This window comes from Drosophila rhopaloa, unplaced genomic scaffold, assembly GCF_018152115.1.
Source record: "Drosophila rhopaloa isolate 14029-0021.01 unplaced genomic scaffold, ASM1815211v1 contig_178, whole genome shotgun sequence".
Taxonomy (NCBI): Eukaryota; Metazoa; Arthropoda; class Insecta; order Diptera; family Drosophilidae; genus Drosophila; species Drosophila rhopaloa.
Window position 1 is genome coordinate 3,914,931 of NW_025335059.1, and position 14,228 is coordinate 3,929,158.

At 42.3% G+C, this 14,228-nt stretch overlaps 1 protein-coding gene across 1 annotated transcript; it reads left to right on the forward strand.

Annotated features, from left to right (window-relative positions):
* The first annotated feature begins 7,179 nt into the window (after positions 1 to 7,179).
* LOC108043736 (probable cytochrome P450 12e1, mitochondrial) lies at positions 7,180 to 9,195 on the forward strand. Its single transcript, XM_044459061.1, has 6 exons — positions 7,180 to 7,257; positions 7,322 to 7,412; positions 7,499 to 7,742; positions 7,807 to 7,923; positions 7,978 to 8,428; positions 8,522 to 9,195. The coding sequence occupies exons 1-6, from the start codon at positions 7,180 to 7,182 to the stop codon at positions 9,113 to 9,115; spliced, it is 1,575 nt and encodes a 524-aa protein (XP_044314996.1). The 3' UTR covers positions 9,116 to 9,195.
* Positions 9,196 to 14,228: the final 5,033 nt, after the last annotated feature.

Sequence of the window (14,228 nt, forward strand, 5' to 3'; positions counted from 1 at the left end):
TTTAATAACTACACAACTAATTACATTAAGATATAAAAAAGGAAAAAAAGTTCACTTCTTCTAAAACACTTTGACTTCATTCTAAATTAACTAAGAGCCCACAAAAAACACCAATAAAAATCGATTAATATAAGCAAAAGTTCAAAGAATGACAATATTTTTAGGGTGTTACTTTCTATACTTTTTTCCCAGTGTATCTGCTGCCAATCTCCGCCAGCAAATGCTGCGCATGCAAAACGAGCAAAGGATGTGTGGAGGGGGACGGGGACGGGGACGGGGGTGGGGATAGGAGGACATGCAGGACATTCAGGACAGCAGCGACGAATACGACGACGACGGTGACGACGAAATTGGTCACAAAAATTTTCCGGCTCTGCGCGTTTGTCTGCCATTTTATCAGAGCCGACCGAGCCGCATGAGGCGTTGAAATTAACAAACATCCTGGCCGGACCTCCTCGCATCCTGGCCGAAACAAAAATGCGTCGTAATTAAACCGAATTTAATTGCTTTCGCCTGTGCCCCCGAAAGCGCCCTTATAACTATGCTATAATCTTTGACACTTTTATTGCGGCTCTAAAAGTTATTAACTTGATTTAATAAGCGCCTTGGACAGCGGCGGCAACAACAAGGAATTTGAATGTTTAGCATTTTACAGTTTTATCTGAGGGGTAAAGTTTGCCAAATGAATTTGATCGCCTTGGCATTCAGAACGTGGCTTTAATTAACTCATTTTTCATTGGAACTGCCAGCGGGGAGTCCTCTCGCAGGACGAGGGGTTGAATCCGAGGGTTAGGTAATCTTATCTGCTAGGTGGGCCGTGGCATACCAGCTCTTCTAGCTCGCGGCCGTTGAGACAGAGCCCATCACTCATCCGGGGCCCAAGCCTTTGTCTCCCTGCTGATAAGCCCAAGAAATTTCCACTCCCTCACTTTGGCATCCTTTTCGGTTTTATCAGCGTGAACAAATTTGAATTAGCTATTTGAATTTGGAATTTTCATGCCGAATTATGCGAGGCAGCGTGGCTTAGCTTTCCTTCATGCCATTCGAGCTGAATTTGCATCGATTAGATGGGGGAAAACAGCCAGATAAATATTTAAATAAACGATTGCCATTTAAATGTCTTTAAAGTATTAAACGAGTGTCAATTCTTTAGAACATTATACATTCATTTTTTTCATTTTTGACAACATTTCCATACTAAATTCTAAATGAAAAACCATTTCTGCGGGTTCCTAGGAAACTCATCTTAACAAACAAAAAATCGCCACAACAATTGAGCTTAATTTGTGGGAAATCTGCCATAATACGTGCTTTGACACGCCGAGACAATGGCTTTGTCACTGCCACCGCAAAAAAACCAAAGACTCTCACAAGTTGTTTCAATTTTAATCAAGCTCGTGCTTTTGCATGGCTGCCATTTAGGTGGGTCAAAGGTAAATGCAATGGAAAATGCAGAGCCCCGGCCTCGGACCCTCAAAGAAAAGCCAAGAAAAGCCAGACACAAATGCAGACACTTTTTATGGGCAATAGAAAAACCTCAAAATTGCAGATTTAATTTTATTTTATTGCACATTTCCCTGCTGCCAGGGAAAATTGTTTCTTTATGCAGCATCTCCATTGTCCTGGCGACTGATGGAACGGAAGAGATTGCGGGTGGGGGCTGGAATTTAATCAAGAAAATATTCGGGGACACTAAAAACTTAAGTCAACTATTTGTGGCTGGTGGATCAAGTAAGGAAATTCCATATCGTGTTGGATTATTTTCGCCTGCACCGAATGATTGCTCATTAATAAACATAAGCAACAAATTGCTCGACAAAATCAAAAAACCAAAACCATTTACGAGCTCAGTGAGCAGGATTGAAAAAAAGGAAATGCCACAAAGACCAGGAGTAAAGCCGTTTGCTGGTATAATATTTGTAATCAAACGCAGTCGGGAGTCATAATAATCAAGTCGTAAAAAACAAATCCATTTTCGCGCTTGAATAAACAGCCAAAACAGAGACTCTCAAGACAGAGTCCTCCAGACAGGGTCGTAAGATGGGCAGTAAAAACAATGATAGTAATGGCGGAACATTTTTACACCTTCCACGGCAGCCACAAAAGGGATCAGGGATGGCATTTTGTGGGCCAACAGTCTGGCCATAAAAAGAAACAGCACAAATAGCTCAATGGTTCTGGTTTTGGTTTTGGTTTTGGCCAAATTTTACGACAACACAGTATGACACAACCTGTAAATTTTGCGCTTTATTTAACACGGCAAATGACAAATCTGATTCCATTTAATGATCGTAAAATCACTCATCAAACGCTGTAAATTGTAATGTAATAGAAAAATAATAAGCGACTGGGATGCATCGAAGATGTTATCATCGTAAAATTCGAGAGTCGTAAAACGAGAGTCCTTCTGCCGGCAGAGGGAAATCCTGGCGTTAGTTTTCACACCCAAAAGAGTGTCGGCTCGGCGGATGCAAAGCTCTGGCATCATTACACTTGAGTGTTTTACAACTTCCGTTGAGTTGCGTCGAGTTGAGTTGAGTTCGCCCTGGCCATAAAGCGTAATCTTCATGTTTTTATTAGGATGGGTGGGCGATGCGATGCGTTGCTATGCGATGGGTTGTCAATGGCACTGAGGACATCAAATTGACAGCTCCTTGGAGTCGTAAAACTCAGCCACTGTCTGGTACATATGTTGGGGGTAATGATTGTCACCGGCTAAACAATTAAATCGAGGTTAGGAATGGCGCATAAAAAGCGCATAAAAAGGACATAAACACAGACCCTCGCCCATGACAATGATGATAATGATAATGATTATGATGACGATGACGATGTCGTCAACGCATCGTAAACATTTTAAGCCACAGTTTATTTTCATTTGGAAGGGCTAAGAGTAAGAGCCGAACATGACCCTCGTAAAACTCTGCTGATAAGACACTCGCCGCTGGTAATGATAATAAAATTATAAGTTACTCCCACATATGCTGCGAACATTTGGGTCTCTGGAGCACTTCACTTCGGGGATTCCCCCGTTCGCCCGCTGTAAAGTGCTCTAATCAGCATTTAAAATTAACTAAATGCCCGCCTCTTAAGCCAAACTTGATGAGTTTGGCCTTTGGCCCGCCGTTTCTCCTTGGATCCTTGAGTTCTCGAGGCTGTAAAACCTGGCCAAGTAGGATAGTATAGTACAGAATAGTGTGTTGTTGGTGGCCCATTAACTGGATGGAAGATGCGTTTTTCATGTAGCTGCAAATGGCTGGGGCATGTGGCATCTTGAGATGGGGCCATAACATTTGAGTGTGTGCAAAGTGACATTTGATTGCTCTAGTTTTAGTTCTACTCGCCTGCTTGGTTGAGATGGAGATGGTGGAATGTGCTAAGATGCTGGATTCGAATTGGTATTAATTGACAGATATATGTGGAGTAAAATGCCCATTAAAATTAAGACGGAAGTTCCTAATTTAATTTGGCTTGAATTAAATGGTTTTTTGCTCAAGTAGTTAAACGGAAATAAATGTTTTTGTTGCATCTATTTGAGAAGAATTGGTTTAGACATGGCTCTTTGACTATGGAAAATGTACTATATATTCTGTATTATCTTAGATTATTCATTTATTTAATAAAGTCCCCAAGTAAAATATTTAATATATATATAGGTTTCTCTTTAAAAAAAAAATGGATTAATTATTTATTTAAGATTGAACACTTCTTGTTTTCTTTTTTTAGTATTAAAAGACATTAGCATCATGATAAGTTAGATTGTGATCTAAAACAATTCAATATTGATTTGTGATTTGTTTAAAACCTAGTTTTTAGGATGTAAGACTATTACGAATATCGTATTTAAGTTTCATTTTGGGCCCCATTATCTTATGGCACTCTCCGGTCTTAATTGAAGTCCCAGTCGTCGAGTGCGTAACACCCACTCACATACACTCTCACATACTCACGCATACTCGCACAGTGCAACCCCACAAAGGGAAGCTTACTTCCGCCATTTTCTATGATGAATTGCTACTTTGGCTCAGAACACGCACACCATCTCGCCGAAGGGAAGATGCGCAGACGGGAGACAAGGACGGAGATGAGCCGAGTACATCCAGGAGCTGAAAAGGAAAAGGCGGAAAGCGGCGGACGAGGGACAGGACCATCTCGCATAGATACACATTTATCCAGCTGTCGGCGGCGATGACAGCGCGGGGCGAAAAAAAGGAGTGCAGGACTCCGAAAAGGACTCGCTGGCGGTAGTTTTCCCGAGACTTTTCCCAGGCAGGTGAAACACTCGCCGAAAGGGACACGGGAAGTGCACTTTGGACACGGGACACCCACACATCGGGGTGCTTTTTCCGCTTATTTATGTCTGGCAATCATAAAGCGCGCTGAAAAGAGAGCGATATAGCGGCGAGAAAGAGAGAGGGCGGGCGTGTGCAGGTTATGGCCTTCTATAACTCAGAACTGGGGGCGCCCAGGACCCGGAACTCAGGGCTCAGGACTCAGGATTCAGGACTCACATAATGCCGCCTCTTTCTGGCCAACGTTTGCGTCCACTTTCGTTGGCTGCTGCTGATGTATTCCATACAAATTGCAGGTTTTAGTGTTTTTATTTTTGCCCTCCGACGGGGGTGAAATCCAGAATCGTGTGCCAGAGTGGGTGGCTGGGTGGCTAAGTGGGCGGCCGAGTGGGTGAATGGTCGAGTGGGCAGGCGCATCATCCATCAATGGCATTTGCGGCAAGGACAGCGGCGAATGCTCTCGGTGAGTGCTTCTGACGTTTTTGTGTCGCAGACACAACAACACTAAAAGGGGGCGGGGAAGGTCCAGAATTTGACTAGCATCCCCCTTTATTTTGTTTTTTTTTTTTTGGGCGAAGTCATGCGGCGAAATTTGTTCGATTTTCGCTGCAAAACAATGTCAAAATCTGTGCACTGAGGGGAAAAATATGATCAGATAACCTTTATTAAAAAGGTTATTTTGGCGTTTAAAGCCGAAAGCTATACAGTTTAAGTGTATTTTAAATCGTATAAATAAATCTTCTTTTCATCATATGTGTGTACATATGTGTGACAATACTAATGGTTTGACTTAAAAAAATCACTTCGTAAAATAATTACTAGGGAATAATAGGGAAATATAAAATATATTTGGACTTTATGACTTCAACTAACTTGACAAATAACTTTTGAATATGGAGCCAAATTTCAATGAAAAATAGATTACAATTTATAAAAGAGAAATATAATAATGAGAAAAATACTTAAGCCCCATTATTTCAAAAGGTAAGACTTTGTTCTGTACATTGGAAAACAAGGAGCATTTTATTAAAAACTTTGAAATAGTGTATTTATATTAAGCAGCAGCTGGAATATACATATTTTATTATACTTTAAGTTGGGTCTAATTTTAAGTCCTAGAAAAATTCACAGATACGTTAAGTAAAACGGAGTTTAAAAGCCAGGTTCCTGATTTAATTCTGGCTTCAAAATTCCTATTAAAGTTGAAATTGTATTTTGCTTTGTGTATACAAAAAATTCAAGCGTTTTAGTTTCTCCATTCCCTTTCTTTTTATCCCTTTTCCTTCAACGGTTTTCTATTCCGAACTCCTCCCTTGAACGGTGCCCGCTATTTGTAAAATAATAACATAAAATATGGCTGGCCTTGAACAATTTACTTTTATTTTATTTTTATTGCCCAGCCTCCATTGAAACTCCGCTTCAGCATGTGAACCGCTCTTTCCTCCCTTTCTTCCTGTGTGTGTGTGTTGTGTGTGGGTTGTCTGCATTGTTGTTGCGACTCGCTTTTAGCTTCATTAAATTTATGTTGCAACCAAACCCCTCCCCCCCGCCACACTGGCCCCTTTTCACCAAATATCCTGGGCCTAGTTGCACGTGCCGCGTGGCCGTAAAACAGATCGTAAAAGTTTATTACTTGCGGCTTTTGTTTGTTACTCTCTGTGTATGTGTGTGTGTTTGTTGCTTTCTCTCTGTCTGAGTGTGTGTGTGTGTGTGTGGTACTCTCTCTTTTTCTCTGTGTGTGTGAACCGCCGTCGCTGTCAGCTGTCAAATTGAATTTGTTTATATTGCCAACAGCTCGCCGCTCCAACAGGTTTCATTTTCACTCCCAGCCGGAAATCATTGGGTCATGCTGATATTTTGTATTTTAACACCCCCCACCCAATGCCACGCCCCCTTTTTTCCGGCCTGTCATCCTCAGGCTTTGTGTTTAGGCTGCAAAAGTCGATTTTTGTTGGTTTAGGTCAGTTTAGTTAGCTGGCTTTGACAGCTCAAAGTCGAGGTCAACTTTTGTATGCCCATCATCAGTTGTCTCTCTGTGTTTGTGTGTGTGTGTGTGAGTGTCTCTGTGTGTGTGACTGGGTTTCTCTGCTTGTGTGTGTGTGGGTGTGTGTAAGGATATATTTATGGGCCGCTGGTCGAGACGCGACCCATCGCTGCGACGCGTCCTTGTCAGTTGCCAAAAACATAAAAAATCGATTTTATTATAGCCGTCAGTCTGGGCCGTCTATATAGATTTTCTGTCACTGCTGATATTGCTTTTGTCTGGGTGTTGTCCTCTGTGTGTGTGTTAGTGACAGGCTTAAATTTCTGACTGGCTCCGTTAAGTTAGGGCAATGGTTTAAAGTCCCCAAAGAGTCCACGGAGCGTATACGTAATACATGGAAGGGGTTCTTCAAAAAGAGGTTCAAGTCAATACATTGAAAAGTTGCTTTACATGTTTTATTATTATTTAGTATTTATTATTTTAATACCAGTATTATTTTTTTTAGATCTACGGTTTTATAAACTTAAAAAGTTTTTAACTTAAAAAGTGCAAATTTTTGTAAATATCACTATAGTAAACAAATCAATAAAATATGAAAATGTATTCCCTTACTGTAGTAAAAGAAAATAATGAAATACATATGTATGTAAAAATAAAATATTCAAATTATGACATCACAAAAAGTTATTCTACAAGTTTCGTTATCTTTTCGACGAAATAAGCCACCAAAGAGTACCAAACAACTGAGACCAAAACAAAAAGCATAAAAAACATAAACAAAATTAATCAAAAATTCACCCGCAGAGCAAAAGAGCGAACTAAAAGCTTGGCAAAGCTCACTTAATGAGAATTAATCAAGAAAGTTTTCTAATCGAAAAATGGGAGAACATTTTAGTCGGCAATATGTTGTCAAAGCAATGGAATGCAAACAAACAGATCGCGAGGCAGATCTACCAACAACATAGAGGGTTGGCCCATAAGGTGAGTTTTAAATATTACAAAAACGTATGCAAGTTGTGTGAATAATAATGATTATTTTTTAAAGACCTCTACGATGAGATTGGAGGAGGCGAAACCCTATGCTGATATTCCGGGACCAAGCAAATTGCAATTGATACGAGCTTTTCTGCCGGGCGGTAAGTGAAAGAAAAGCTCTCCAGTATTATCTCTTTACGAGATATTTGGAGAGCCGCCGATCTTCTAATATAATTTTTCTCTTCAGGTCGCTATAAGAACTTACCGGTTCACGAAATGTTTCTCGATATGAACCGTCAATATGGCAGTATCTTTCGGATGCCCAGTGTTGCAGGAACCGATATGGTGCTCACCATGAATCCCCAGGACTATGAAATTGTTTTCCGAAATGAGGGTCAGTATCCGCATAGAAGGAGCTTCGAGGTAATGGACTATTTCAAAAAGGTCCACAGGCGAGAGATATTCGATGGCTACGATGGTCTCACCTCAGGGTAAGTAAAATAAATGATTTCAGGATTCCAGTTTATAATTTAAAATATTTTCTTATACCTTTAGAAATGGTCCTGAATGGGGAAAGATGCGAACTGCAGTTAACCCAATTCTATTGCAGCCCCGAAATGCCAAGCTTTATATGAAGAATTTGCTGCAAATCAGTGATGAGTTTCTGGAACGGCAAGTAAAGTGGTTTTATAATATGATATATTGACATCCTCAATTTATCTTTAGCATCCGCTCTATTCGAAATCCTGCTACCCAAGAGATGCCAGATGATTTTGCCGTGGACATTCGCCATTTGGTTATCGAATCGATTTGCTCCGTCGCATTGAATACACATCTTGGTCTGTTGGGAGACCAACGTAATAATAAGGAAGTTCAAACGTTGATAGCTGCCCTGCAGGATGTGGTTGAGTTGGGTTTCCAACTGGACATGATGCCGGCTTTTTGGAAGTATTTCCCAATACCAAGTTTTAAGAAACTGATGCGTTCGTTGGATACCATTACGGACTTTTGCTATTTCCACATTGAGAATGCTCTGAAGAGGATCGAGGAGGACGCAAAAGCTGGAAAACCCACGGAGATCGGTTTGGAAAAAAGCCTGTTGGAGAAGTTGGCCCGCTTCGATCGTCAAACAGCTGTGATTATAGCCATGGACTTGCTGTTCGCTGGAGCAGATCCGGTGAGTTTTTTTTACTGAATTAATATATTTTAATTAGAGATATATTAAAAGGCTTAATCAGTCAATTTAAAATAAAAATCCTTTTCTCCGCAGACTCTAGTTTCCCTCGCTGGAATTCTGCTGAGTCTGTCCAAGAACCCTGACAAACAGGCTCGACTTCTGGAGGAGATCAGGGAAATATTGCCTAACAAGGACTCACCTTTGACCATGGAAAACATGAGAAACATGCCCTATTTACGGGCCTGCATCAAGGAGGGTATTCGCATGTATCCCATAGGTCCGGGAACTCTTCGCCGAATGCCGCACGATGTGGTCCTCAGTGGATACAGAGTGGTGGCCGGAACGGATGTGGGCACGGCAGCCAATTACCAGATGGCCAACATGGAGCAGTTTGTGCCCAAGGTGCGGGAATTTATACCCGAGCGATGGCTGCGCGATGAATCGAACTCGAATTCCCACCTGGTGGGCGATACTGCCACTCCCTTCATGTATTTGCCCTTTGGTTTTGGGCCAAGAGCTTGTGCTGGCAAGCGGATCGTGGACATGATGCTGGAGATAGCCATTGCCAGGTTGGTGAGGAATTTCCAGATCGGCTTCGACTATCCCATCGAAAATGCCTTTAAGGCGAAGTTCTTCGTGCAACCGAATATTCCCTTTAAATTTAAGTTTGTGGAGCGGAGTGGTTAAAGAAGTAAGGATTGTTATCCTCCTGTACTAGCTTTTATTATACACAAGTATTTGTTTATATTAAAACCAGTTTTTATTAAGCATGCCAGACATATCAATTTATTTATATATTTCTCTTGAACACTTAAGAAAAATAGTAAATTTGTCAGCATTTCTGATGTTGACAACTTGTACTAAAATTTAAACCTTTATTTCGCTGAGTGAGCAGCTCTTTAGCGTCTGGCTAAAGACTTTCGAGTGGTTCTGTTCGCATACACATGTCCTGGTCGGTGGAGTGTCCTCTTGAGCTCAGCACAGCAACATCCACTTGAGCCAACATATCTTTATGGCTGTTCCACAATAACTTTGGCATTTGCCGGGCATCTGAGGTGGACACTTGACAGGAAGGCGGCATAAAAAAATACTTATAGGTGTTTAAAAGGGGGTGGAATCTCAGTTGTCTGGAACATTTAAGAAAAAGACGTGTTAAGGTATTCCAAACACGATATTTTTAGCACAACTAATCTAAACTAAGTCATTTTATAACTAACAACATATTTAAACATTTTAAAAATATATAAATTTGTTAGTTGCTGAAATTTAATTAATATAAAAAATAAATTCATCGATCTACAAATTTTTGTATTAAAGCCCAGAAGTATGCAATGATTTTGCCAAAGATCACCAGAGGCGCCATCTATATATCAAACTGAGTACCATTTACAGTCTTCTAAACTCTTTTAATGCTAGTTTAAGGAGAAAATGTTATAAGCTTTAAGCCTTCAGTATGCCTAGCAATTTGTATGCTCACTCAACGGCTGCCTCTGCCTTTGCCATCCTTTTCAACCTATCAGACCATTCCTCGTCCTTCGTTATCGGTTGTAGTTGGACAAACAAATGCGCCGACATAAATAATGCAAGAGTATTCATTTTGACATCGAATAGACAAAGTTGCATTGAATTTTCATGTTTGTTCCTCTGGTTCTTTTATTTCTTTCAGTTACTTGTGCCGGGTCTTATCTGGCCCCCTTGTTTTCCTGCTCCTTCACCATTTTGTGCTGGAAAGTCCTGCTCGTATGTCCTGGATTTTATGCTGCAGACCGGACTCACTCGTTGGCCGTCGTCTTGTGCATTATTAAAACTATTCTGATGGCGCTTCCGAGGATGGGGTCCACTTGAAATGTCAAAGCTGGGTCCGCAGCTCCTTGCTACTTTGCTCCTTGCTCCCGTTTTGCAGTGCATAAAGTTTTATCGTTGCCGGGATGGAAAAGGGGGATTCGGATTCCCTGCCCGCTGTTCTGTCACGTTTCCTGGCCAAGGACTCGCAACTTGTGCCCAGGACGAAATGCATTTGCAATTGCATAAATGAACAGCAGGAGAGGATGGAAATGGGAGTAAGAGTGGTGGTTGGAGTGGGAGTGGTGGTGGTGGAGGAGAGGCTACAGACAAAACGAATGGAATTCATTATTGGCCAGGAGATGTCCTGCCAAAGGTAGGGGGCGTGGCCGAGGTGCTGGCCTTTAAATTGAAAATGCATGTCAAGTATCGGCTGCACACACAAATCACAGTTTCAGCGCGCATTTCGCAATTTTCGTTGTTGGATTTTCGGGGGCGGGGCGTTTGCACTTTATGACATTGCACCACCCCTTACCCGCAACCTCTGCCCCCTCTAAAGCCTCCAACAAAGCCCCCCTTTTCCTTTCAATGCCCATAAAGTGAGCAATTAGACAATGTCCCAGCCTACTCCGCCCCCTACATCCTGCCTTTTGCATCTTGGCAATCGAAATTTTGGCATTTCGCATTGAACTTTGACTTGCCATCAACATGAGGGGCTGGCGAAGTGCACAGTGAGAAAATATCTTATATAGATTACTTAGTATGGATAGCGGTTGTATTAAAAAAGTTATATTAAACCTTATTTTTGAATTAACTACATAAAATGGAAATTAAATTGCTTTAGTTGCTTTTTTCTTAACGTAGCCTCTTTTTCCTTTGTAGTATTAAAATGGCAACAAATTGTTTTGAACTATTCAACAATATTTAAAACCATTTTTAAAGAATTAAAATTTCTGATGATATTTGATATGATATTTGGCAATTGTGATACTAACATTTAAATTTCCTGTATTTTTGTCACGGTATTCACTTTCCGATTACCCCTCCGCCTCCGTGTGCCAGATCTTGTCACATGACATGATGGTCGTCCATTGCCGAGCTGCCAATTTGCAACAGCACGGGCGTGGCAAACGGACCACGTCTAATGATGGCATACATAACCTGACTTCCCCTGAACGCCTCCGACTTGGCCGGGCACACGCCCACGCCCACGTCAGGTCCTCGTTCCTCGGTCCTTGGTCCTTGGTCCTTGGTCCTGTTCCTATTCCAATTCCTGGTGCCTGTACCCGGTTGCTGGTCGTTGGTCGTTGGTCCTTGGTCCTTGGCAAGTGTCATGTCACACAACGCACTCGGCTGGCTTGTCAATTTTCGCAGCTGGGCGTGGCTGGAAGCCGAGAGCATGACTTGAGCCCCAGTGGCAGGCATTAGCATGTTCCACAGAAGGCAGAGTTTAAAGGAAAGGAAAAAAGTATCAACATCGCAGTGCAGGACAATCGGCAGACACCCCACCCACACCCATACCCACACCCACATCCAGATCCACACCCACACCCACACCCGAGTATCCACCCACTTTCCACCCCCGGGATGGCGACCCGCCCTGACAGGCGTCCATGATTAATGGTTGTCAATGGCATTCCGCTCGGATCGGATCGGATCGGAGCGACTCGGTTGGGCTTGACTTGGCCTGCATGCGGAAAGTAATTTTGTTATTTTAAGAAAAGCCCTCGCAGGCTCTAAGGATTCTGTTTTGCAGGAAATTGATTCCCCCCGCGTTTTTCCCTTTTTTTCCAGACCGCTGCCGCAGGAATTCCCCAACAAGTCGCAATTTCGCAACCTTTTGCACCCCGCGAGGCCCGCAGAAGAAAACAAAATAAAATAAATAAAAACCAGGGGCTAGATGGTGTTAATGGCATTGGAAATTTGCGTGGGGTGCGGCGGTGGAAAAAATTTAATTTATTATTTCGAAAAGCAAAGCATTTCTAATCGAATTGTATTCCAAATATGCGTTTCATGGGAAATTGAAAAATTGCGCCCCAATTGGATGGATTTCCTCCCGAAGCAGATAATGCCGGCAGAAATTTGAATTGTTTGCTTTTTTTCGGGTGCGGGGTGCATAATGTCTATCAGATTGTTTGCCATTAATGATGCCTTGGGCAGGGGTTCGAACTTTTGATGAACAGGCACTTAGGGAAAATGACTTAAGTGATGGGAAACACCTAATCTGTAGTAAGTGTCAGTTACTTATTACCATATTTGTAGAGGTCTTTTTAAGTGAGTTCTTTTAATGATGCAAAAATGAAATGTAAAATAAATATAAAATAAATGCGAAAAAATTATTTATATATTACAGTAGAGGTCCTGTTTGTTAAGGTTAATTGGGGAGCTCTTTAATCCGCGCCCCTTAAAGCGCCCGCAGAAAGCTGCTGCTGTGTATATATTTTTATTAATTTTCCAAATGAATTCCTGACAACGACAAAAAGACAGTGACAACGATGACAACAACAGCAGGAGCAGCTGAAGCGGCGGGCCAGACAGAAAGCGAGTTATTCTGGTCGCCGAAGGATAACAAAAAAAAAATGGGGGCAGCCATTGTCGGCCAGTGTTTTCCCCTTTTAGCTTTTTCTGCCTTTTTTGGTAACTGTTGGCGACATTATTACGTTACTTACTTTACGCCATAAATGTTGTTACGTCATGGCAACCACCCACATGTGCGCTAAAAAAAGGCAAAACAATGAAATCAGAAGGAGCAGCAGGAGCAAAAGGAGCAGAAGGATGCGATGGCTGCCATCATTGTTATGTGAATGTGACGACTTTTTGACTTCCGCCACGCTGATGTGTTTCCGTTTCCTGTTTTATGCACAACTTTTGTCCGCCGCCTTTCCTTCGGCTCTTCCTTGCGCATCCTTTGTGTGCTTGTTTCTTTATTTTTTAAAATGTTCGCCGCTGATGAAATGTAGCCAAGGATAACTGCCTGACGATTTCACGCCGCGTTGAATTCTCAGCCCCTTTTCCCTAGGAAGTACCCTCTCCCCCCAAATCCCCCGCTCACCCCATCTATGTACGTGTATGTGCATCCTCAATTTCCCTTTTATGTTATTTTAATTTTATGTTATTGTTATGACACAATGAAAATAAATTTGAATTGACACTGATGTCCTTGCTTCCTTCTTTCGCCCGAGTTTGGGGTCCTGATAAGTGCGTATAAGAGAGAGCTCCCGAAAAAATGTGTGCGAGCGCCGGTTGGCAGTGACGTTTTTATTGCCCGGACACACGAAGTGGCCAGAGGGAGGAGGGGCAGAAGGAGGAGGTGGAGGTGAAGGAGGAGCAGGGAGACAGGATCACAGGATATTCAAATGGGCCATAAGTGCGGTTAAAGCGTTTCGCTCGCTTGACTAAATCTCAATCCCAATCGCCATGCCAATCCGGCACAGAAACTTTCAATTTTTGACGCTGCCAGCTGGCGACATGACCTCTCACCCCTCACCCCCTCCCTCCCCCCTGACTGTATATCCAACCTCCCCCAATCGCTGACAATATTATTTGTCGCGCAGGTTCAAAACAATATCATAAAGTAATTTATATGCCTGGCAGGACGAAGGACGAAGGACGAGGAGGAGGAGGAAAGCGGAGCAAAAGGGATCGGATTGGGGGCGGACTGCCTGCGATGATATATGGGCGAAATGGCTTTTTAATGACAACGACGACAACAGCAGCTTGTACAAATTACAAGCCAGCACACACATACCATACAGAGTACGGAGATTGTGATTGACCAGGACCTCCGATGTGCTGCTATTGCTGTTGTTGTCCGTTAATTTGGATTGTCTTTGGGCTGCAGCTGCCTGATAAATGGGTCACACGTACGGGTCCTGGTTTCCATTGGCTGAGTGCCTGAGTGGTGTTGTGACGGCGCGACTTCATCAAAACATGTCCTCCTAATAGCTCTGAGATTCTCATAAGTACATTGATTGCTGCTCAACAGAATTTTGATTTGTTTTTTTTCGGTGAAGATTGA

Bases quoted from the DNA above. Each gene is read 5' to 3' on its own strand.
- LOC108043736 (XM_044459061.1), top strand. From the start codon at position 7,180: ATGTTGTCAAAGCAATGGAATGCAAACAAACAGATCGCGAGGCAGATC. The intron at 7,413-7,498 runs GTAAGTGAAAGA...TTTTCTCTTCAG, and splicing joins ACGAGCTTTTCTGCCGGGCG to GTCGCTATAAGAACTTACCG. The intron at 7,924-7,977 runs GCAAGTAAAGTG...ATTTATCTTTAG, and splicing joins AGTGATGAGTTTCTGGAACG to CATCCGCTCTATTCGAAATC.